Below are 25,701 nucleotides of genomic sequence, written 5' to 3' on the forward strand. Positions count from 1 at the left end.
AGAATTTTATCTTCACTTGGAGAAATATTGGGCACAGTATAATTCTCCCACCCCCACCCAAATCCCTTTAAAGTGGTAGAAATTATTAATGCACTCCTATAGCTGAACTCCGAAGTTGGAGCTAGTGGGACAAAAAATAACCCCTTCAACACTTTCCCCTTCTCCCCCCCACATCCCCTCTTTTCACCATTGTTAAAGCAGCATATCCATAAACTGGACTTAAGGGAAAACAGACTGTTCAATAAATATCAATAAGGATTACTGGTAAGGTAAGCTATACACAGTTTCTCTTAGTCCATAGATTTCAGATCCCCAGGAAGTCATATATTATGTATGGAAGTCTCTAAAACGTGGGCTGCATCTTCAATAGCCAACAGTGGTCATGTTTTTAATAAATAGTTCAGGGTTTGTTTTTTTTAAATCATCTCAGTACCCAACTCACGAATAATAAATGCCATTTTTTTCCCCCCTCTAAGGCTAATTTGGCAAAGTCTTCATAGGCCTCACTTTTTCTTCTTCATTGGTTCAAAACTTTCCTTCAAAAGTTTTTGTTGTTGTTGCTGCTGCTATTGTTGTGTGTCCAAAGACATCTTTAGCTTAGGGTTGTGTCAAGGAAACACAGTTGCCATCAATCAATCCTCTCTACTTTCCCAAGAATCCTTCCTTCATACATGGGCAGAATTGTGTCATCTTCCCAAATTTCTTCAAAAACTGCACCACAGTCAAATTCGTCGCTTGCTTTTTTGAAATAATACCTGAGGGAGAAGCAGTTTAAATAATGAAGTGTTACTTTACAATTCTTTTTAGATAAGAGCAGCAAACATTTCCAAAGGGTCCGATTCTCCTTTCACATGAGTGTAACAAGATAACTGACAAGGAAAACCGGGTCCAATACCATTAAAACCCTCCATAACTCACAAGTGATCTGTTTGCATGCATCTGCCAGTATTTGATTTAGAATGGATGCAACTGCAGCCAGCCAAGCAGCGCTGAAGAAGAGCAAAGGAATGGAGTATACTGCTTAATAAAATAGGGCACCACAGGGACAGTGCCTTGAACAAGTTATACGTGTTGGCAGCAGATATTTTTAACGAGAGAGAATAAAAAGCAGAGCAGTCTCTGGCCAAACATCTTACTTAACAAAATAAAAAACTAGTTTTTGTTCTCTTTTCTTTCATGCATAAATTCTGGAGCACAGTATGGCACTGAGAAGATTTTATTAAAAAAGGCTTTTTAGGAAAAAAAAAACCCACAAAAAAAACGGTAGCTCAAAGTCTGTAACATGCTTTCTCCAAAACAAGACTATGTATGTGGCATTTCTCCCTTAGTCCAGTTTGTGAAACAGGGCACCTTGCATTTAACAAAACTAAAACCATGCTTCCACTTTTAAGTTACAGATATGGCTGTGTTTGCTCTCTGATGCTTCGTGCTGGTCGCATGCAAAGAGCAATCTTGGTCAAGCTTGCAATATTTGACACTGGAAGGTCAAGTAGAAGTGTCCTGCATTCCTTCTCTTTTGCTCTGGGTCGTTAGATCATGAAGCCAGTGCTCACCCAGACAAAAAGCGCCCCCACCCCTCTTGTGTCAAACAGTAAGGACCCCTCTATTATCCCGAATTAGACCGTTCAGCTTCTTGATTAAAGGTTCCTTTTATCCCTTTTCTAGCATTCTTCCTTCTAAGGCTGCTTAATTGCATATGCACAAATGAAGGGCTTCCATTCAGAAGGTTAGCATTTAAGGAGCCTGCCCGTCTGCTACCACACACCTCCTCCGATCTGCCCTGTTCTCCAGATCACAAAGTGCTTTTTAAAGAGAGCGTATCACCAGCAAAAGAAAATCCTCCTCAGATAAGATTTTTAAAAAAAAAAAATCCCCTGCTCTGTAATTTTTCAAACAAGATGTTGAAGGGTTAAAGGTCATAAAACTTTTATAGGAGGATCCCCCAAAAATTTGAACTTGGATTTTTCACTTAATTAAAAACATGGATTGGGCAGTTTTAGAATAATGAGTTTGCTATAAAAATAATATTTAAAAACTAAATACCCAGTAACAATACGTTTTTAATTTATTTTTTAAGGTGAGCTAATTAGGTAGGGAGAGAAGAGGGGTGAGTGAAACAGCTATATTTAGTCAAGGTACATTTACTTTTCAGTCATTCCCAGTTGGACTGATGTACAGCATTGTGTTTTTAATGGTTCGATCATGAAAATAGTTCTTATTTAAGTTCTTCATATACAGCTTGAACCTACACTCACTAAAGTCAATGGCAAAGCTCCCACTGACTTCAATGGTGCAGGTCAGGGCTGTAATTCCATGAGCCAGTAAGCCCAAAACAAAACCAAAAGGCAAAAACTGTGAATGAATTTTGAGGACTTTCTCCTGGCTTTCCCCATCCCCACCCCTCTTTCAGAGAGCAGCCTGCTTTCCCAATAACTTCCTCCACAAACACTCTGCTGGTGTTTACTAATTTTTTTTCTTTGAACACTGCATCTTTATTTAAGAAAACACGCTATGACCTTTTACATAATTACAACCTTATTTCAGAGACAGAAAGAGAGAAGGGGAAGAGAGAGAAGCAAAGCAATATCCTCCCCCACATCATCTTCAAACAAGTTGCTCTGCCCTTATTTGCTCACAGAAATGGGCTTTCCATTCAAACATGTTTTATGTGGCAAGCTTTGCTTCTTTTTTCCCCCTGACATCTGGCACCAATAGAATCAAGCAGGCCTGGTGTTGCTGTTCTGAACTGCGGCCATGTTGAGATTACCCGACACCACCCAGTTTGCGTGTGTGTTTGTTTTTTGTTAACGCCATCAGTATTAAATTTATTTGATTTTATTTTTTATTTTTAAGAAAAAGACTGAAACAATGTGCTGGGTGAATATCCCGCTGCATAGTCGGACACATGACTTTGGCATTGAAAAGGGAGCAATAATAGAGCTCTTAGGTACCCATGTTGCAAACTGATTCAATCAATAAAGAATTTTGAGAGTCGACCATTTATGCACGTCTTTGTGCATTAAATGAAAGGCAAAAGCTTCAAAGACATGCTTATTAAGTGTGCCTTAAAAAGAAATCAATGCCAGATGTGACCAAAGCAGTCTAGTTACTGACTCCCCAGCACAGAGACACACACACTACTCTGGGTAGTACGGCCCTCTTCCCTGAAGGTCACCTGCAGTTTCACTCAAAGTCCAGCCAAAAGTCAAAGCTTAGATCAAAATGATTCCCTGGAGGTACACACATTTGTGTAATTAGTTTCACCTTGTGTCTGTGCAAGATAAAATACTGGGCACCTACCCAAGTTCCTTTTATAAATTTCTGTATTGTCTTTACCCAGGTGTAAAGGGGAGAGATCTAAGCAAAACATTGTTTCATCCTTGTCAGTCACTTAAAAACATTTTCTAAAGTAATTACAGTCTGACAAGGCACAAATAATTGCACCTGCAGGGGTTTTAAGGCCACAGAAGTTTTAATATCATATTCAAGCACCCTAGCATCACAAGAAAGAATTTCATAGGAAACCGAATGAGATGTTCTGGAGGCACTAAATGGCTGCTGAGAGAACGGGGGTAATAGGAGAGACATCCTTTGCACTGCCTGGTTGCCAGTTCACATCCAGTTGGTAGCAATTACAAGCTGTTGCCATCTGATGGCAGTTGGGAGGGACGGGGAATATGGGTGTCTCAAAACCCCAGCACCACTGGACAAGCATCCACATAAAACAGAAAGCCACCAGGTTGAAGATTCACTGGTGAGGCCACCTGGGGAAAGTTGTTGTATTTTGACATTTCTGTGACTTCTGTCTCCAGAGGGCGCCCTCTGGCACCTTGGAGGAGTGCCGAATTGAAAACAAAATTTAAAAAAATACTTAAACCTGGCTGTTTCCTTTGTACAGATGAAAGAGTCTCATTGACCGACAGGACATGGTCAGTTCATTGCTGATCAGATCAATTTGGCTAGTACAGTAAAAATAACTGAGGACAAAGCCACTGCAATTGGAATGAACATTACAAGAAGGCAGCAAACGGGAAACCAGCTTCTAAGCTGCAGATACCAGACACAATCTTAGACCATTAGAATTCCTTATATCCATATGGATGGCTATAAGGAGGAGCGGGAAGATAGGTTTTTTTTAAGTGTCATTCAATGGAATTCATCCTCCAAGGCTTGGTATTTCTAGCTGAACGGAGTTTAGAAACAGGCCAAGAGCATCTGCAGGTTGTTAACTAGGTTGAAAACAAAATTCCTGAAAGCAACTCACATCCCCAACCCCAGAATGAATCTACCTTACTTATATGGATGCTCTGCCAAAGGAGGCCAAGTATCTCACAAATATTAACGCCCCTGTGAAGCCGAGAAGTGCCATTACCCCCATTTTACAGGTGGGGAATGGAGGCACTGAGAGATTAAGCTCAAGGTCCGGCAGGAAATCAGAGGTAGAGGGAACTGAACCTAGATCTCTCAGAGTCCCAGTCCAGCCCCTTAACCACAAGAGCATCTTTCCTCTTTGTGGGAATCAGCATGCAGGCAATAGCTGCCTATGACCAATCAGTGTTCTCTTATGCAGTTCTTGGGGGACAAACGTCGGGGGGAACATCAGCCAAGCTGACTGATCCATGAGACAAGGCCAAGTTCAGGCAACATAGTACCCAAGCCTGCCTCTCTAAGCCACCCTGGCTTTGGTGGGGGAGTTGGAAAAGGACAGAAGAGAGTTCAGTGAGCCAGTGCAGCCAACCTCCCGGAAAAGGTGCTGTAACTTTTCCCTTGTGGGCGGGTTTACAGAAACATATTTGCTGGTTATTTTGGTTCATAGTCTCAGCAGACAAAAGAAACCACAAGATTCTTACCTATAATTTCCCTTTTTGCTCAGCTGCTCTTTAAAGTGCCCAAGTGTCAGGGTCTGGGCCTTTAACATCCTCCTGTAGGGTATTTCTTCTCCACAGAAAAAATATGTGACAACCAACTCGCTGGACTGGGAGGCGTGAATGACTGGGAGTTTCTTTGGCTCTTTGTGACTGCAACAAAAAACAAAGCATGTTTCTCATTTGGAAACAAAGACATCACTGCAGTCCAATATTTCTACTATAGACAATGGCAACCAGATTGATGCCGGGATCAATTTGAAAGTCCGATGCAATGAAATCAAACGTATGTGCCATGTTTGTATAGCACTTAACACAACAGGGTCCCGGTCCGCTTCTAGGCGCTACGCTAATACAAATAATAAGAGGATCTCTAAGCAGCTGAGGCATATTCATGAAATATGCCTCAGAGCACACCTGTGCAATAGGGAACTGTTTCCACTTTATGGATGAGGGGCAGCGATCACATGGTCTGATGAGGATCAAACAGTAACCCCCAGTGCTTAGGGCTCTAACCATTATGCTAAACACATTTCCATTAAGCCAAATTAACTATTTGCATGTCTGGTCTTCAAAGGTCACAAAGACAACTCGCACCATTTTCATTCATGCAAACTATATGGCAGAGAACAACAGTTTAGTGTTTTGCTCCAGGTATACACTCGTTAATGGGTGTTGTTGGAATTTCAAAGCCTGCCATTCAAAAACTGCTCAAAGCACTAAGATTACTTGTCCTGAATGCACAGGTAGCATTACTGTAGCCAGGAACAACCAGGCAAAAATAAAGTGGACCTTGTCACTTGAAATGAGGAACACTTAAAAAATAATAAAAAAATACTACATAACAAAATAGCAACAGTGCAGTGAATGCCAAGGAGCTAAATCCAGAACTACTTCTGAGGCAATGTATACTTGGCATGTCAAAAGGTCACAAAGTGTTAGTCCACAGTAATGTAGTCCTCCTAATTTGTTCTAAGTCTTTGTAGAGTGGCTTCAGAAAAAAAGCTCCTAGCAAAGACAGCTGGTGGATTTAAGGTCAACCAATTAAAAATGAAAGACTCTAGTCAGGTGGCTTAGTCTGGACTTCAAACATTGCTCATTGCTTAAGATGAAGAGGGTAAAAAAGAAAACTTTAATTATTTAGACCTCTCTGTAGCAGATTTCTTGTTAAAAGAACCATCCTGTAATTAGACTAATCCAATCTTTGTCCACTTTACAGGAACGCAAGTTAAAAAGAATCAGAAACAAGATTTGAAAATATCTTTTTTTTTTTTTTTTTTAATAAGAGAGAACAAAAGTATGTTTGAAAGACTAAACTTCAGATTTAAAGATGTCTTCTATTTTCAAAGTGCCATCCATTTAATGCAAGTATAATTAAAGGCCACGGAAATACATGTAATGTATATATATGTACGTACTCTTCTGTAGTTAGACTTGCATTGCAAAAAGGGGCATTTCCCCCCTGAACAGCAGATGTGTGGTTTCGATCCCTCTGCTGATTTGAGGTTGAACATCTGAAGTTGGGGGATAAACAAAACAAAAAAATTAAGTTAAAATACATCTTCTTAATTGAAGTCTTCTGGGGCATTAAGTTTCCTCTTTGCATCAAAACACAATCAAAGGAAGAGTTAAGAATGCTATGGAATAATTTACCCTTCCATATCCAAATGCATGATAAACAACCTAATTCAACACTTGGTATGTAGCTGAGTTAGTTCTAGACAACAAATTATATCCATTGTGATAGTGAGAGGCAGAACGTGGAATTCAAACTATTGAGGACTGGGAGAAAAAAAAAAAAGGTCACTTTTGGGGCTTAGTTACGTTTTGTTGCAATGCCTTCCCTTCCTCACCTCCCATTACAAATCTGGAGCTCTTCCTACACTGGAAGGCAAGGCTACATGCACATCACATAAAATTTCTAGCCACCTGGATGTCTACTGTTAGCTTGCTACGTTCACGTGCCTACCAGCCAGTAATGCCCCTTGGGAGATGGCGGGGAGCCTGAGGGAAGAAGGAAACAAGCAGCCTGAAAGAAGGCTCCTCCATTCCAGTCCTAAAGAAAGCCATATTGGCGATTCACACCCATTCCCAGCAGGGGGCGTCTGCCTATCAGAGAGAACCAATAAAATGAGGCACTCAGGGCTGGAAAAGTTCAGGAGACTTCTCACTCTCACTCCCCCGCCCCCCTGCCATTCCCCTTTGTAAGTTACCTTTGTTTCTGAGGCTTGGACACTTCCGCTAGCCTGCGGCAGGCTTCCTCCAGCTGGGCGAGAGTGTTGGGCGGGGTCAGCGGAGGCATGGTGGGATCCTGGACGAACGGGTGGGCAGGCTGTGCTCCGCGTGGGTGACTGTTGTTCCCCCAGAGGTGGTGGCGGGCCATGCGCTCAATTGGGATCCCTTTGGTGGACTCCAAATTGTAGGCCTTCTTTGTGCTTTGTGTGCTGGGGGGCGGAGTGGGGTAGGGGAAAAAGAAGAGAAGAGGAAAGGAACCGGCTTATAAAAGCTGGAAAATATGACTTCAATAGCAGCTCCTATTCTGCTCACTCCCTCCCCAAAGTCTGTCATAACATGAAAAGGGTTTACTGCCAAAAACATGACATTTTTGTGGTTTTTCTGGTTCTGCAGAATGGCTTTTATATTAAACCGGAGGAGCAAAGAGTCTCATTTGTTTTTAGCGATTGTAAAAATAGACAGCCTATGTAATATATAAATATTTACCGGGAGCGATATTGCTGTAGACGGCTGTATATTTACCTATGAGGCTTGTGCTTATTTTGTCTCTCGCTCTCCAGCATCCACTGCCAGACGTTCTGTGACCGATCCGCCTCGCCCCCAGGTAGCTGGAGCCCGGGCATTACGGATAGCCCTGCTTCCCCGGCCGGCAGGGCGACACCATCCATTACTTTGCCATTCCTCTTCGTCAGTGTGCCGGTTCTCCTAAGGATGAGACACCAGGGACAGGATTCCCCGCCCCCAGCAGGCATCGTTAATATCCTGCACTCGTGTCGTGACCACACTTCCCAATGGCCTTGTTTTTAAGGGGCTAATTCCACATGGTTTTTTGCATCAATCCCACCTCCCTCTTACGGAGAAATAAATTTTAAAAGGACAAGTAGCTCCTACGGAGAAACTCCTGTAACTTACCCAAACTGCTCCAGTGGAAGCTCTGTCCCTTTTGAGTGGCTCTTGCATTTTGAATGGCAGTTGTAGTCGCTGCCCCCAGGACAGAAGCACTGGACCCGCTGTGCTGCCTCAGCTTCTATCTGCTCTTTAGTCTTGGGGATGGTGTGGTGGTGGATGTAGTGGTGGTGGACGTGCTTGGTGGTCTGCTTGGTGATAAATCCTTTACTGATGAGGGTGCAGGCAGCTGGCGAGGCCGCGCTTGGCTGTGGCTTGCCCCCTGGGAGTCGTTCCGGGGAGTGGGAGCGGGGGCTGTGTCGTCCCATGCCGGGTGACTGGCAGCCGGGAGTCTTCAGCACTCGTGACAGATGGTCATCCAGGATCGCCTGCGGGTCCTCCTCATAGCTGCCGGATGGCAGGAGAGTGAGTGGGTGCTGCTGATGCGGAGTGGCTGCTGCCTCCCGATTGGTCTGTGTGTTGGCAGGTAGCTCTGATCCCTCCTTCTCTTCTTCCTTGAAGGTGCAACATTAATAAGAAATAAATAAAAAGCACGGGGTGCCAGCTGCCCTGGAGCGGGGGCTCTTCCCACTAGGCTAGCAGGGAAAGCAGAGCTTGCATTGCTGCTGGACAGTAGACACACAGGTATTAAGGACAGACCATTAAAGCATGCAACATACAGCTTACAAAGGAAAGCGGTTTTCCCTTACACGAAGTGCAGGCAGGCTATGCCACTCCCTCCCAACCCCAAGAAAGATGTTGGATCAGCAAGCTACAAGCACCACACAGGTGCCAGAGGGGTTAATCCTCCTACCTCTTTGATTTGCTGTAGCCTCTCCTCCAGACTATCCATCATTTCTTGCTCTTGCTTCAGCTTTTCCAACCGGGATATCAGTTCAGCAGCAAAGGTAGCTGGTTCCACAGGGGTCATTTCCTTAGGAAGACGGTGGGTTCTCTACACAGAGCGGGGACAAAAGGGATAAGCCATGTTTAGCAGGCAGTGCAAGCTGCAGAAGCTTAGCTGGAGCAGCATTTCTGGCCCTGCTATGCTTGTTGTGTCTCCATGTTTGAATGAAGAGACTAGCGCAAGTAGGCATAGCCTGCTCTGGATTTTTATGAGCTAGTGCTGTGGCCTCATGGAGTGACATCCTTCCCACTAGCGTTCGCCTTCGGCAGGAGCAGTTGGTCGCACTCCGAGGAACCCCGCTTGTTCTCTCTGTAGTACAACCAGCCCATCAGTAGCTACTCTGAAGTAGAAAATCTTCAAAGACTGTTGTCAAACATCAAATAAAAAAAAAACCCTCTGAGGTGGGAGGGAGAGCCTTTAACTGAAGGAATAAAGTGAGTATAAACAGAAAGGAGTTGGAAATTAAAAAAAAATAAGATGGGGGAGAAAAAGGGAGAAAAAAAGTCAAACGGTTGCAGATCAGAGAAGTGCTGGTAATTTATTTCCTGGCTACACACTGGGCACCTTTGAGGTAGTGTTGTCTCAACAGTGTCCTAGATCTCCCTTCCCACCCCCCACCCCCCCCAATCTCTTTGTACAGAAAACGAAGAAAGCTGCTGCAGGCTAGTAGCGGTACACTGCTGAGCTTGGCTGCCTCAAGCAGCTCTATCAAGGGAAAAAGGGAACATCTCCAAATCAAGTGCAGAATACAAAAAGGCAAATGAGAATTTCTGCCAAAAGAAGCAAACATGGGAGAAAAAAGAGAGAGAGAGAAAGAAACCACCCACCAGAGTTCTTCCTCCTCCTTCCTGTCATCTTCTCCCCCAAAACACACCCCACTCTTCGCCCTCACCCCTAGTTTCCCTCTGCCCTTTTTTTTCGGGGGGGAGGGAAGAAGAGCAGAAAGCTGAACTGCAACTCTTTCACATACTACCCACCAGATGAGGCAGGGCCTCTCTCCGACAACCACTTAGCTCCAGAAATGATGTGAGGGTAGAAAAAGGCCACTCTGCTGGAAATTGTCACTCTTACACAAGCAGGCTCTATTCAGTCCCTGATCAAAGCACTGCCTTACAGAGAAAGTCGATTTGCACGCCCTGGGACAAAATAATCTAATTTACAAGCTCAGGCTACAGAACTTCCTTTATAGAGGGGGGTGAAGAATACCCTCCCCCCCAAAAAATAAAATCCCCATTCAATCCAACATACGCCCCCCCCACACCAGAAACATTATCTAAAATGTCTTGCTGCTTAAGAAAGAAGAATTTTGGAATATTAATCTCAAGACAAGATATGTTTCTACTTGTCTGTGTAAACAGTTTATTCACTGCAAGAACCAGCAGCACCTTCCTGAAGTCTGCACTGAATTAACACGTCAATGAGTTAGTTTTCAGGAGCAACACAACTAAAAGAACTGGATTTCCTCAAAACCAAGACACAAAGTTGTTTTTTTATTATTATTATTAGAAGGCACATACTGGCTACCAATGTTTCTGTTTTGGGAAACCAGTAAATCCTATTAACTGCCAACTGTGTTTTTGAAGTCTTGGGGCAGTACAGAAAAAGCAAAGCACAACCCTCATCAGAGCACAGAAGGTGTGAAAGTGGTGCATGTAAGTGTGTGTGTGGGGGGGGGGGGGGGGGGGGAAGTACCCAAGCAGCCATGTCCATGTCTGTACAATCAACCAGATGGGACGTTCCCAGCTTGAACCTAGAAAGTGAGCTCTACTCAATAATCCAGAGAAAGGCAAAAAACCTTACACACAACCCACCCAGTGACCTATGCGAGCAAACTTTTCAGGAGTGTTTTAAGCTGATGTTTGGGTTTATATGTTTACAGAATAAGCCCAAAGACCTCAAGCCAATGGCAGTAAGAATAAGAAACCAGGTCCCTCTCCATTTCTGTAGCTCTGTTGACTCCAGCTGAAGAGCTGACCCATCTATTAGCTTCTCTTCTTGAGGCTGTCAATCTTTGTATTCAGAGACAAAAGGATGCAACAAGCTGATGAGAAGGAAGTCATTTTCCGGTCTTCCCTGTAAACCCGCAATGATTTCTCCCAGACTCTTCCAGGTGTTGCAATGTCTAGCATTATTAGAGGGCCTTCTCTCCAGCCATTTCTCAGAGGACTCTGCATCAAACTTACCGGAAAATGAGGTAGAGAAACTTGACCATTGGCCTTAACGCTACGATGCATTTCCCTCTGGAGCTGCTTCTTGCTCCCAAGTCTATAAGGAGGGATTCCATCTCTGCAAATGGAAAGACAAGTCACAGTCAACCAGGATATCCTAGGCTTATTTATTTCAACTTATTATTCTGTAAGTCAATGGACCATTGCAAGTACTTTCCAAAACAGAAGACAGAATGCAAAGTTATCTGATCATTTTACTGTTCCCAGCAAGCCCCCTCCATGTTCTTTGAAATAGTCTAAACAGACTGAGGGGCCTGATTTTCAGAAGTCCTGAGCACTGAGGATGCCAACTGAAGTCAATAAGTCTATGGATGTTTAATGCCTCTGAAAAAAGAAATCAAGCCTAAGTCACTCGGCCTGGATGTTCAGTAGCTGGGCAAGAGTTGCAGAGCAAGCTACGGCCCCAGTCATGTAGGCAGCTGAATGTGGACAGATCCCTGCAGCCCCATTGACTTCAACAGAGCTCTGCCTGTACACAGACTGTACCGGACTGGGGCCTTACAGTAATAGGTTTCACACACTCATTACACTTGTTTTGGTATGTCACCATAGACTGTAGGCAGTTTTGGGGGAGCTTCTTAGGTCTAAAGCACTTCATAGATTGCCAGCATTCTGCAGATAAAAAATTATTGGTCACAAAGGGCTCCCCCCCAGGTGGGACCCAAGATGCCTCTTCTAACTTCGGGGTGTCATGCACAACCCAGTAAAGTCATTACAAGGTGCAACAACAGAACACAGGCCCCTAAAGCTATGGGACATCATTCTTCTTCTTGGCTATGTCAGCCCATTGGGATAAAGCAATAAAAAAACCCCCAAAACACAAAAAAATACCAGACCAAGTGAGAAGAGCTATGAAAATTGCCATCAAGACAACAGAAATAATTTTTCCTCTAGCAATGAAGTATGCTGTCATCCAGCCATGCAAAGATTTACCCACATTAGCATTAAGAGTATAAAAACAGCCGTACTGGGTCAGACCAACGGTCCATCTAGCCCAGTATCCTGTCTTCCGACAGTGACCAATGCCGGGTGCTTCCGAGGGAATGAACAGAACAGGTAATCACCAAGTGATCCATCCCCTGCCACCCATTCCCAGCTTTTGGGAAGGGGTGTTTAGGGACACTTCAGAGCATGGTTTTGCATCCCTGCCCATCCTGGCTAATAGCCACTGATGGACTTATCCTCCATGAATTAATGAACTTTGAGCCGGGATAGTCCAATGGCTGAAAAGCATGGCTGCTAATCATGAGTTTCTAGTCTCAGATTTCCCACAAATTTGAGGAGCAACCATAGTTTTTGTGCTCCAGTCTCTCCACCCCCTCAAATCCATAAGAGATAATACCTCCCTATCCAACACGGTACTGTAACACTTAAGTATTAATATTTGTAGAGTGCTCTGAAGTCCTTGGATGTAAGGCCTTAAAGACTATAAGCGCCACTCACAACCAGTGAGAAGACTACACTCCAGAGTGCTATTATGCACTTCTCCCGTTCTGTACCATCTCCCCTCCCACACAAACCCTCTTTTCCTCCTCCCCCCCCAAAAAAAACCCCAAACCTTCATATCTCTCTCTCACACACACACACCATTTTAAGATCTACCACCATTATGGTAGCATGGCACTTCCCACTCTCACAACAGTGAAAGGACTAAGGCCAAGATTTTTCCAAAAAGTGACCAGTGATTCTTTTCGTGTGCAGGTGCATGCTTCAATGTTCAGGTGCCCAGCCTGAGACAATTTGAAGGGGCCAAATTTTCAGAAAGTGCCAAGCATCTACCCACAAGGGAATGGGGGGGGAGGGGGGGACACGACATGGTGGAAATCAGGCCCCATTACAGTTTCTTTAGTTGAGTACCCAAATGTTGAGGTGCACAACCCCATGTCATCTGTGAAAGTCTTGGCCTAGTGCTTTCTAAGTTTCCATTACAAAGCGACTAATTCACAAGCGATATGGAGTAGCAAAGACTGAAGAAAAAGGTCAAACCAGTTTATTGTTTGAAACTTTGGAAAATCCAGACAGAACAGAGCATTGGTCAAGGGAAGAGATGTTTGGGGCAATGATTTAACAGGGTGGACAATCATCACTGGAGACGGTTATGTCACAAGCAAAGTGAGTTTAGAGTGCTCCGTTCAGTTCCTAATGAAAATCTGCCCTCAATTCTGCCTCAGGTAGGTCTCTGAAGAAGAGCAGTAGCTCAGGCGCACAGCCCATTTGGGAACACACTCTGGAGAATCACGCATAGCATCTGTCTGCACGGTTCCGTACCACGATCAGGGTTATCAGTCATTATCGCAAGCAGTAAACATTTATGCTCATGATTAAAGAAGGGGCAATAAAACTATGAAAATATCTATTGAACTTGGCTTGGAGGCTCTCCCCCTTGCAACAACACATGAGTACGGGTTGGGTTGTAGCCAGGTTGAGCAGCAGTTATGGGGGCAGATGGGGAAGGATGGGAGAAAATAAAAACCCAGGTCAATGCTCGTCACGTGGATTGGATGAGAGGGATTTTGTTTTTTGAGGGTTACCAAGGTGAGGGTGTTTTAAATGAGACTTTCCATACAGAGGAATTAAAGACCCCTGCATCTTTTCCATCAGGGTAAAACCATCTGCCTTCGTATTATTAAGCAGCACCTGTCTAGCCACGGTCAGGCTCATTCAGAGCTGCAATGAGATAGCTGCAGGTATCCACCTGCCTGGGCTAGTACTGTACATAACACACACACGGAAGCCTCCACAAACACTAACCCAAATGCAACAAAATGGATGGAGGCGAGGTGGGGTGGGGTAGGGTAGGGTAGAAGATAAGCCTGCCCTGCATCATCCCTGCCTGAAGTCCACGAGTTCAGGGCTCCAATGACAGAGGAGATAGCCGAGGAAGGGAACGGACCCACTGTCTATAGTATTGTTCCCCTCCAAAATCAGCAGAAACATGCAACCAGAACTGCTCACCCCAGTCCTGCTTATCTTGGCCACGGCACTCTGTGGCAAGGGCTAGAAGGACAGCTCCACTGCCATGTCTGACCGATCCCTCCAAACGCTCAGTGCTCCGGTTTGGGGACTACAGCCTTTAAAGGCCAGACCTCCAGCTCCAGCCCTGGGGGCAGTAATGGGAGGATGTGATGGAAAGCCAGTTGGAATTTACAGAGTTGCAGTGCTTCCCTTGGGGACGTAGCTCCTACCAAAGTGGGATGATTTGCCTCATAGTAAACAGGCATCTCTCACTTATCAGCCACAAAAGGGGACTGTAGAGCAGAACTTCCATCTACATTTAGACGTGCCTGGTTTGAGTTGGTTTAAAGTTAACCACTTTCGATTCGTGTCATGGAAGAATTTTGAGCCAGCACCATTTTCAGTCAATAAGCAGCCAGGACTTTCCGAGCATGGTACATTTGTTCTTTAAGAGCAGCCCAGGCGGCTGTCAGACAACGGACAACACTGGCTTGGAAACGAGCATACAAACACCTGTCTAGCCACGGTCAGGCTCATTCAGAGCTGCAATGAGATAGCTGCAGGTGGAAGGCAACAAAGGGGGGGAGGGTGAGGTGTATACGGCATGGGTAACTCCAAAAAAGGTATGGAAAAGAGGACACCAACATGGTCTAGGGAGAAGGGGGCCTGATTCTCTCTTCAATGCAGTCAGATCAGCTCCTTGCTCGCTTCTGTAAACATGACTCATCAGGAGAATTTTACAGCTTGTAACAAGGTGCAAGATACAGTTTTTAAAAAAGGAAAGACATTTTACTGAGATGGTAAGGTTTCTTAGCAGCCTTGGGAGAATCAGGCCTTCTAAAGAAGGAAGGGAGACAATTTTGTAGTCGGTTTGATGTCTACTTTTAAAATGTAGGCCTTCCACATACAATGGGGAACAGGAGATGATGCCAGGTTTAAGGGGGAAACAAGAATGGGCAATCACTTATTACAGGCAAGACATGCAGCTGGAGTTGGGAGTTTACAGCCAGCTTGGGTGCAATAAGAAAAAGATATTACAGAAAAATCTGAAGCTGAAATGTGTATAGACCACAGTGACAACTAGAAAGTGCCTTTTATTTTAAAGGGTTAGGCTTTGCCAGATGTTATAGTGCATAGCACAGGGTTACTATTTGGAGCGAGGAGGGGGTGTTTTGTTTTGTTTTTAAAAACAGAGTTCCTCAGATAGGTCATTTCAATATAACCTTCTCTTCCTCCAGCAGTAAACATTTGCACTCACATTTCTTGGCTACTAAAAGCTGCGGGCTGAGGAGCTACAGAGTTTAGGCACTAAATAGTATAGTTTAATTATAAACATTTCAGCTACCCAGCCTGGTGCTAAGCCAATCTCTTTCTGGGGGAAACACTAGTTTGAAATCTTCTTTCCAGTCAGCTGCCATTTAAACTGAGCCAATTATCTTAGCCTTTTGACTCAGATGTGCCCGGCCTAACCTGAATGTAGTTTTACTGCTGCTTTGAAATATCAGACTCATGCGCATATGCATTCACTCCCATCTTCATTTGGCAACGGCTCTGAAACAAGCCTCTGATCTTGCCAACATCAAAAGCCTGGTTTGTAAGATAAGGTAATATTTGAAGTTCGCTCAGCAGCATTCCCCTGTGTCCAAAGTAAATCCATAAATAAGATATAAGCAAATAAAAAAAAAAATCCCTTTCCTCTTCCCCTCCCCCAATCAAGAAAGGGAAATTTGCATGATGCTTTGTGGCTATTACAAAATTAAATTTATACTTGACATTTAAAAAACAAAACTAAAACACACAGGGTGTGTATTGTTTGGCAATTTTACCTCTAATTGCAATTCAGTAGAAGATTTTTTATAAAATTAATACCTCACTTTACTGGAATGACTGACATAGGCTTTATGGGACAAATTCTGCTCTTAACTAGGAGCTAATTTACATTTTCACTGGTTTAATAGTAAAAGTGAGCCTTGTGTTAAAGAGGGAGAGCTACACACTTGCAGCAAGAAAAAACCACCAAGTCACAGCTTGTGACAATGATGGTAATTCACCCAGCAGAACTTTTTAGAAAGACTTCAGAATCTCTAGCAAAGTCTGTTTTCTACATAATCCACGGCAGAGAAGAGAACTAATCCCAGACATTTTATGCATGTTACATTACAATATTGGCAATAGTTGCTGAAGTTTCTGTAGAGGCAGCTTTACTTACATCAGGCCTTAGCTATGGTAATTTTGTAAGGTTAGCTATTCTACCTCCCTGCACGCACACACACACTTGAGAGAAAAATTAAACACCCCACACACACCACCACTTCCAGTAGTCGGGCCATTCCCACCCCCACAGAGTAAGTATGGCTAGAGGAAGTCTTGCACTTTCAAAGGTCCAGGGACTGGCTCAGTTTGTAGCAGGAACTATTACTTTTCTAGGTTTGTCTCGTAACACCATGTAAACCTGCATTCTATTGAAATCCACACATGCCCCCTCTACTCTCATTCTCCCCCCCCCCCCCCAAAAAAAAAATCCTTGAAGCTCCCAGCAGTTTAATCAGCCAAGCTTCCCCAAGCTCCTCACAGTCTGCACTGGCTATTGTTATGGCAGGAAAAAACAGCCAGGCTCCTTTCATGCACTGCTTTATGGGGAGCTCCTATTCACTTGTTCAAGTAAATTTCAAAGCGGCCTGCTACCCTCTTATCCCCTCTAAGCTCCCCTAGACTAACAATAGGCTGAAAGCGATTCAGTTAAGCCTTTCATCCACCATGCACTTTATTTCTCACTCAGTGCTCTCATCTGTATAAGGCCTACAATTGGCATTGCTGTGAAGAGAGGGTATAATCCTAGCCCTGTGAATCCCAAGTGACCCTACATTGGTCCAGAAATGACTAACCCAATGAATGCTCTGTTGACACATGATCACATACAACTAGAGCCAGTAAGATGAAATAAAGAAGTCACCCTATGATTCAGCTCTTTTATTTAATGCCAATATTGTTCAATAAGAGAATCCAGTGGGACAACAAGCTATTTCTTCCATAATATCAGTTCAAAACACACGTGTGTTTAAAAAAAACCCACATTTGTTTGTGCATCTAGGATGTTTTGTAAAAAATCTGCTCTGTTTTCCATTAAAGCGTGTGTACATCATCAGGCAGCAGATTGGTGACTTTAAAAAGCCAGCAAGCAGGTCGGGGGGGGGGGGGGGAATATACACTCTACACATCCAACAGAGACATTGAAGGAGTTGCATTTATGAGATTAAGGCCTTGAACACACTATTTTATTTAAAACACCCTTTCCAGAGGACTTGGTCCATTTCGGTGGCGTGACCTGCACTTCATTATACTGCCTTTCATCAAAGGATCTCAAAGTGCTTTACAGATATTAATGAATTAAGTCTCAGTACACCCCTATGAGGAAGAAAAAGTATCATTATCCCCATTTTAGAAGTTAAGCAACTTGTCCAAGGTTATACAGCAAGTTGTGGCAGAGCCCAGATCTCATGATTCTCAAGCTTGGTTTTTAGCCACAGGACCATCCTTCCTCTCCTCCACAGGCTCTTAAAACTCTTGACATTTTAATCCATAAAGCTCCATTCAAACAATTCTCTGAAAGATCGTAATGTGCAGCTATTGTCCCTGGAGGTCAGTAACCCTGTTAGTGTTGATTCTGACATTACTGGTGAACCCTAATTACAGAAAGCAATTCCTGTAGAAAGTTTTGTGGTTTTGGTTTTTTTTTTTAAATGACAATGGTTTGGCCTTCAAATAAAAGGTGTGATGAAATATAAATACATTCCATGTGTTAGTAGCAGTATGTCTATTCTATTCTTTCATCATATGGGAGAACACACATTTGCTCAGTTGAGGATTAAAATGAGAATTGTTGCAAAGTGGCAACAAATAAAAAGGGAAGAACTACCCACCACTGTTACTGCAGCCAATATTTGGGACAACCGAGTAAATAGAGCGATCAGCAATACTTCTGGATGACTTAAGATGCCTTCCAGTGATTTCATCCAATGGAAAAAGTGGAAGCAGTATTAAAATGATAGAACCGTCATGCTGGCAAGTCATTGTGGCACATCAGCACAGTTAAGTTTTCGAGAGGTAAATTCCAAAGGACTTTGCTAAAGTGGAATACTTACACGCTACTGTCCGTCATTGACATGGAATCATCAGTCAGGGCATCACTAGATATTTCGCTATCATTTGCGCTAGTTGCTGGGGCAAAAACATAGCCAGAATTCACATGGTATGGGTTAATAGGATCGTTCCTCTTGAATGACCTAGGGACAAGCAAAATAGGGGTCGCGTTATTTTTACATCTGAAAAAAGTACAGGTTAGCATCATACTCATGGTTAGTGTGCATGTAAGACACAATGAATGTCTTTAAAAACTATCCATCTGCTGTTTTATGTCCAGTAGACACTCAGAATGCTTGTGTTCTCACAGTCCACAAGAAGTTTATCTTGACAGCTAACACAGAGTTAAGACTGACCCAGAACTACACAGTCACCAACCATTCTCTACATAAAACACTAACATCAAGCAGGTGTCTGAGCACTCTGGACAAGATTTTCAAACGCACCTAAGGGATTTGGGACTCTAAGGGTACGTCTACACTGTAGTAAAAAGCCCCAGCACTGAGTCTCAGGGGCTTTGGCTGCAGGGATAAAAATAGCAGAGTAGACATTCAGGCTTGCGCTGTAGCCCGAGCACTGAGACTCCATCCCCTTTGTAGCGTTTCAGAGCCTGGGCACCATGCCACCCGTCTACACTGCAATTTTTAGCTCTGAAGTCCCACAAGTCCAAATCAGCTGACACAGGCCAGCCTCAGCCATGCTGCAGGTCTTTTTTTGATGTGTAGACATACACAACATCCCATTTTCAGAAGTGATTTGAGGCCTGATTTTTAAAGGTATTTGGTGCCAAAAGATATAGTTAAGCACCTACTGGGATTTTCAAAAGAGTGCTTCTGAAAATCTCAGAAGCACCTAAATACCCTTAAAAATCTGGCCCTTAAAGAACCGAAAGTCAGGACTTGAACCACTAAATACCCAAGCGTCTTCCAAAAATAGGATTTAGGTGCTTTTGAAAATGTTACCACCTCTCCTTTCAGGCACCGTAGATAACTGACTGGAACCATTGACATCAGACCAGCTTTGGAATTACTAATAAACAAGCCATCTTAACAATATGATCTCAAACTGCTTTTACAAAAGGTGAGTGGACTGGTGCCCCCTTTACAAAGAGGGAAACTACAAAGCCAGTTTTCAAGGAGTACTCTAACTTTTGGTGACACCTTGAGGTGCCTAGGAGTTCTGAGTGCTCAGTGCCAATTAAGATCAGTGCACCACTGGGGAGGGATAAAAAACAAACAAATAGCCTTGGGTGTCTCAAGTTGGGTATCCAAGAATGGAGAAATCAAGAATTAGCAGACACTTCTGTAAAGTCTGACCTAACACGTCTGAGGTCACAGTATTGCAAAGCTAGGTGGAGAACCCAGGTGCCCTGATCACCTAATCATTGGCAATGTTTAGGTCAAAATGATTCCAAGTTTTAAGAGTTTAAATTCAGTTACAAACTTTTCAATCTGTGGTAAGTGGTCTGTGCCAAGGGGTTTTCAGAGGTATATTTGTTTATATATAAATGCAGGTCTTGGCTGTTAAGCTTTTGAGTTTGTGTATCAAAGCAGAACCTCATTATCTGATAAGGTCTACTGATTTTAATAATTAGGGTCACTTACACAGCACTTGGGGGCCTCAGGAACAGGATAGCATGCTCTGCAGGTTTTTAAATGGTCTTTCAAACTCCCCACCCCCACCCCAACGCTTCTGGGATTGGATGAGGCCAGCTTGATTTAAGTGAGCAGCCCAGCTGCCTTAATGGAAAGCAGCACTTCCCCTCCTGCTAGTATCTCTAGTCCCTTTGTTTCATTTGCCCCAGTTACACACTTTCGACCTCTTCAGTGGTCTTAACTCAGTTCTCTCACAAACAACAAGTTTTCCCTACTCCCCTGCTGTGTTGCATTCCTCTGTTTCACTAGCAAGGGGAAAACATGAGCCTTTGCAAAGGCTTAAGCAAAGGGGGTGGGGTGGGGGGAGAAGATGGGCCTCTTTGGTACGAGAGCCCTACTGCAAACAGCATGACTGAAGTTCTAGGCCCCACTTTCAGGCTTGAGCTTTGCAGGAGGCCTTGTTGCAAAGAGTCAGGTATTTAAGCACAGCTGGGATTACATTCTTTTCCAAAGCATGCTAAGTCATTTCAATGGGAAGATCAAGACACTTTTTTTTTTTTTTAAGTGAAAAAAAAAAAAAAATAGAAGATAGTAAGGAATGCCACAGGAAAGAAGTCAAGTCTTAAAGATAAATTAATTCCACATGCTGTGAAAGCCAAGTTATCCTACCACCACCACCACCACCACCACAAAAAAAAAAAAAAAAAAGTGTCCTTTTAAAATAATACAACCCTCTTGCTAATACAAGTCAGCTTGTAAGGTTCCAATGACGTTCTTTAGGCCACTGCTAGTTTTTGGTAGCTCACAGAAAGGCTGAAGCCTCTACTTTTTATCACTCTACTGGAAACTGTTTAATGTCTTGCTTCTACAAAACCCAGACCCATTAGGCTTATTATTGTAAAGTATTCGGTTTCAAGATGCTCACCATATGTACTGAAGCAATCCTGCTTTTAAGTGAGTCTTAAGTACCGTCCTTTTATTTCATGTTCAGTGTCGCTATTTAATCATGCTAATACAGAAGCAATTAATCATTATGCTGCAACCCTATTAAAAATCAGTAGTGCTATCTAATCACTTAATAGAAAGATGGTTCAGTGTGTGTGTGTAAAAGCCCTTCTTCATCTCTCTAAATTCAGCTTTTAATCTACCCTATGTGAATAAAGTTTAACTCATTGATGAGTACTCCAAAATCAACCCCTCCTCCCCCCACAGACATACTGAACCACTATGCAAGTATAATTAAGAATGTCACCTTTCAGAACTTCGTTAACTTAAACACACACATATATTTTTACTTTGTCTTTAATCATCTTATTAAAAAAAAGGGAGAAAAAGATTCAGAATAGCTCCATATAGAAATTCCCATATACTTTAAGAAAACTGATTAGGGCTGTTTTTTTTACGATTAACTTTTTAAAAACTTGACCACACTACAGTAATTGCACCCATATGCATCAAGTTGCCTTCAAGGATTTTAAATTCCTCTGGAAAGTGGAGTTCTCTGATGCAGATTCTGCACATACACAAAAATCTTCAAACTCAATATGCAAAGTGTTTTCAGCTGTCAGGTAGCAGTTGCTCTGGAGCATCAAGGAGAACGACTGATGTTTCTCAGTCTATTCTTATCTCTTATCTTGATGAGATGACACACAGCATGTAGCTCTCTATACATTATGTTAGGCAATGGGTGAAAATCACAGAGGGATTACAATGCGACTAGAATTTATGGGGCTCTTTTCTGGATCCCCTATTAGAACAATGCAATTTAGGAGCACTTTTGGCTTAGGTGCTGGAACTAGGGGTACTGCAGCACACCCTGGATTGCAGTGGTTTCCATCATATACAGGGTTTACAGTTTGGTTTAATGGTGCTCAGCACCCCCACTATACACATTGTTCCAGCACCCCTGATTTTTGGCGAGCACACACACAGTCAACCTATGGCTCTCAGAAATAAAAAGTGGTCTGGCAGTTTAAACCAAAGACTTACACACTGAGAAAAATACTCAAGCAGTGTTTTTTCAAGGCAAGACTGAATCTTACTAAATATTTTACTGAGACACAAGCATCACAGCACAACAGGGGTACAAAACCCCTTAAAAATATACATATTAGCAAAACGATGTTAATCACAGCTTCCATGCTCTAACTGTGGAACACTGCTTCAAGCATAGCTTTACAATGGCATCATTTACTTTGATAATTGAAGCCAAACTTGGTTCCAATAACTTCACACAAAATGAGCTCCATCAGCGAGTTCTTTCAAAGGACAGGAAGCACTTTGAGCCAGCAGAGGGCCATCTGCGAGCCCAAACTTATTTAAAGCAAGGCCAGTCTCACTGATGTTAGAACAGAGAACTTAATGGGAGGCAGATGAGTCCACCTTGGATTGAATAAAAATACATTATAAAAGGCAGCACTCTAAAGTTCCATGTACATAAAACATATGCATGATAAATTCAGAACCAAATATAAATAATGGTCAGATTCCATCTTACATTCCTGGGTCCAACACAAACTCAATGGTTTGAGGGTCGCAGTCTCACAAAAACCATTAGACACACATCTAATACTTTTACAAAGTAGTGCTTCAGGGGAGGGGGAAATTTGAAACAAGCTCAAAGTATTTATTATACATTAGGAGCCCACATACATAACCAATACTTAATGCACCCCAAATTCCCTTTTTTTTTCCAGACTCTAATCCTATATTTTGTCTTATTATTTATACTTAAATCGAAATTTATTAGGAGAGAGTGGCAGATGTAGGCAGTTAGTCTGGGTAGTGCTTTGAATCCTGTGTGTCACGCTCCAGGATGGAGGTGTGGTTTGGCCACCACTCAGTGAAGACTCTTCTTTACCAAGCTCAAGTTCCAATCCTCAATGCAGTGAATAGTGATACACAACTCATCCATGCACCCCATAGCTACCAGCTGGCAAGCGCGCGCGCACACACCCACACCTTTGAACAAGGATAACTTGGAGAAGGGGAGGGAAACAGGTTTCCTGGCCTTTGGATTGGGAAGAATCTCAGCTTGACCTCCCCCTCTGCATTCTCCATGTAGTCAAGAGATCTTGATTCAAAAGCTATTGAAAATGCAAGAGAAGGTGATCAAAGCAGATAGCACCACCTCACCTCTGGGGGCAGATTTGACATCTAAGTAGCAAAAAATATGCTTCACTTGAAAGAGCTGCAATCTCAAGGCATGATGGCCATCAGTACTCCTGGCCAGGAAGGCAACACTAGTCATCGTTATGAAAAAGTTCTTGAGCCAGAAGCAACTCGTAGAATGTTAAATCCATTCCCAACCAGGCACTGAATTCCAGTGAAGACCAAAAGATAACAGAACATCACAACTCAGCACAGTTTAGTACTGGAGAACAGTAGATGTTGAGCTATGACACTTGTGCAAGAGGATGAGGCTCTCAGCACTTTTATGTCCCCACAAATACGCTGCCAGTTAGGCTCTCAGAGCAGCAAACTCCCTCAAATGGAAGAGCACTACAGCCCCTTCCCTCAAAAATGACAGGTTTCAGAGTAGCAGACTACTCTGTTAGTCTGTATTCGCAAAAAGAAAAGGAGTACCTGTGGCACCTTAGAGACTAGTCTCTAAGGTGCCACAGGTACTCCTTTTCTTTTTCCCTCAAAAAGCTGGTCTCAAGAAGAGACAAGGGGCCAAATACTGCTCTCAGTCAAACTAATGTAAGATGGAGAGTAACTCCATAGATCACAGAGGAGTCCCTCCAAATTTACACAGGTGTAAGAGAAGAATTAACCCCCCAGTCCCTGGATCCACTTTGATCACCACAGCCAGGCTGCTGCAGCCTCTCTGAAGGGCAGGAAAGGAACAGAGAGATGCCCTACAACCACCCTCAGAATTCAACTGAAATAGAAGCCTGAAGCCCTTTGATGTCCATGAATCACAGAAACTGCTCTCAACATTCCTGTAAACCAGATGTCAAACACTTACCACACTGAAAAACAAACTCCTTGCATCTGTGCTAGCAGACAGAGCATACAACTGAAAACAGATCACTTTGCCCCAGATCTTTATTCAACAATTCACATTAATGGAAAGGGTGGGGGGAGGGAAAATAAGTTTTCAGAAGACAATTTTAGTCATTTGGAATATGATCATGGTCATTTTGTAAGGGGCTACTTGCCCCTCACTCCACCTTTTCAACAAAGCATACAGCAAAACGAAGGGCTCAGTACCACAGAAATCTCTCTGCCTAAGTGCATAATGAAGACTTTGCCTCTGGTATCGCACAACAGACACTACACACTCTGAACTTGGCATTAAGACATAGATCCAGCTTTTAATAAATTTAACTTCAAACACACTGCCAATAAGAGAATACCAGACCTACTATAACCCTATTCCTGGAATGGCTACATGATGCTAAGATCTTATGCTCTTGTATACAACTGACTCAAAGCCATCTGGAATGGCTTTGACATGATACCAATAATGAATGTGATGAGAGAGAGATTTTATATTACATATACGAACTTTACATGTATTTTACTAGGTAGTAAGTGCATACATTTCCTGCTCCATTCCTACACAATTGCATTCCATGTAACCAATCAACTTAAGCTCCGGTTAGTGGTGAAGTTGGTGAATTAAGGTTTCATTTTTCATATGCCTATACAGATGCTCTTTACCGTTACACATCATATGTTTGATAGTTGCTGCAATAATTAATGCATCTAGTTGCTATGAAGTTTTTGGTGTATAAGAACTGAAAGAGCCAATAAGCTTTAAGAGCACAATACAGTGTTTCTTCTGTTCAGAAGAGCAACAAAAAACCAAAATAAATACCTGAATATTTAAGGTTGAGATAAGCATCTATGTTGAATCTACCAATGGCATGCTTAACTAATAGGATTTCTGGACCATTTTTAAACCTTTTTTTTTTGCTTATGTTGCTAGCTTTCTGTTTTAAAACCATCTAAGACTGAACACCCACTTCTCAAACCTTTTAAAGAATAACAGTCTCAAAGTAATTAAAATCAAAACAAAAGGAGATTTCTGACATAGCGTTTTCTTACCTGTATCCATTCTCAGTCGTTTCTGTAGCTCTGACACTTGCTGTAACCCTCAAAGTCTTGCTGGATAGCCCAACTACAGAAGGCAAGATTTTGTTTTTAAAGTCCACACAGCTCCATTCTTCTTCTTCATTCAAGGTTGGGAGATAGCCACAGACAACTTTTAAGCTCCCCAGTCCATTGCTGTTAATATAAGCAGGATTCTCTCCCCCACTCCTTACATATTCGAGGTATATATCAGAAGTTAAAAACATCTGGTAAGCATTTTCCTCCATCACACTCTGAATTTCAGTCTGTGCCTGATCAAACATTATAGAATCTATCTGCTGCTTCTTGATACTATCTCTTATATAGGTTTTAGTGGCAGGCTTGAGCTGCTTGGAGACAATGCTGTTGTTCTCAATGTACCTTTTGTATATAGCTTTGGCTACTCTTAAAGTTTTGGTATCCTTAAGGTCCATCTGCCTGAAGCCATTGCAGGCAAACCAGAAGTCTAAGGTATCCACACATTTCTCTCTTTCCAGGAAGGTCCGAAAAAGATAGGCACCATCTTGATCCCCCAACAAGGAATGCAGGGATTTGGTCCATCTTGCCAGAGGGGAGTCTGGAGATGCACTGCCTTCCGGCTCTCCAAGACCATCCTCATTCCTCCTTGGGTTGGAAGAAATTGACATGGCCTTGAAGCTTTGGTTTTTCATGACAAACGAGCTTGCAGGCTGTTGGCATGGTGTCTCTCCTTCCTCGCCTGGCACAGGGGGGCGGGGGGCGTCTTCCCTGAAGCTGCTGCTGGGGTCTGGAAGGTGAGTCAGCAACACAGCACTGCTCATGGCTCCACGAGT

At 43.0% G+C, this 25,701-nt stretch overlaps 1 protein-coding gene across 1 annotated transcript; it reads right to left on the reverse strand.

Annotated features, from left to right (window-relative positions):
* Positions 1 to 244: 244 nt before the first annotated feature.
* AXIN2 (axin 2) lies at positions 245 to 25,689 on the reverse strand. Its single transcript, XM_074972206.1, has 10 exons — positions 24,866 to 25,689; positions 18,218 to 18,358; positions 11,076 to 11,178; positions 8,800 to 8,940; positions 8,013 to 8,500; positions 7,623 to 7,805; positions 7,079 to 7,309; positions 6,284 to 6,379; positions 4,851 to 5,018; positions 245 to 755 (listed from the first exon to the last, which is right to left on the reverse strand). The coding sequence occupies exons 1-10, from the start codon at positions 25,687 to 25,689 to the stop codon at positions 629 to 631; spliced, it is 2,502 nt and encodes an 833-aa protein (XP_074828307.1). The 3' UTR covers positions 245 to 628.
* Between the last annotated feature and the right edge of the window lie 12 nt (positions 25,690 to 25,701).

Source organism: Natator depressus, chromosome 14 (genome assembly GCF_965152275.1).
Source record: "Natator depressus isolate rNatDep1 chromosome 14, rNatDep2.hap1, whole genome shotgun sequence".
Classification (NCBI taxonomy): Eukaryota; Metazoa; Chordata; order Testudines; family Cheloniidae; genus Natator; species Natator depressus.

Bases quoted from the DNA above. Each gene is read 5' to 3' on its own strand.
- AXIN2 (XM_074972206.1), bottom strand. From the start codon at position 25,689: ATGAGCAGTGCTGTGTTGCTGACTCACCTTCCAGACCCCAGCAGCAGC. The intron at 18,359-24,865 runs GTAAGAAAACGC...GCTTGTCCCTAG, and splicing joins ACGACTGAGAATGGATACAG to GTCATTCAAGAGGAACGATC. The intron at 7,310-7,622 runs GTAAATATACAG...TCCGCCCCCCAG, and splicing joins AATAAGCACAAGCCTCATAG to CACACAAAGCACAAAGAAGG.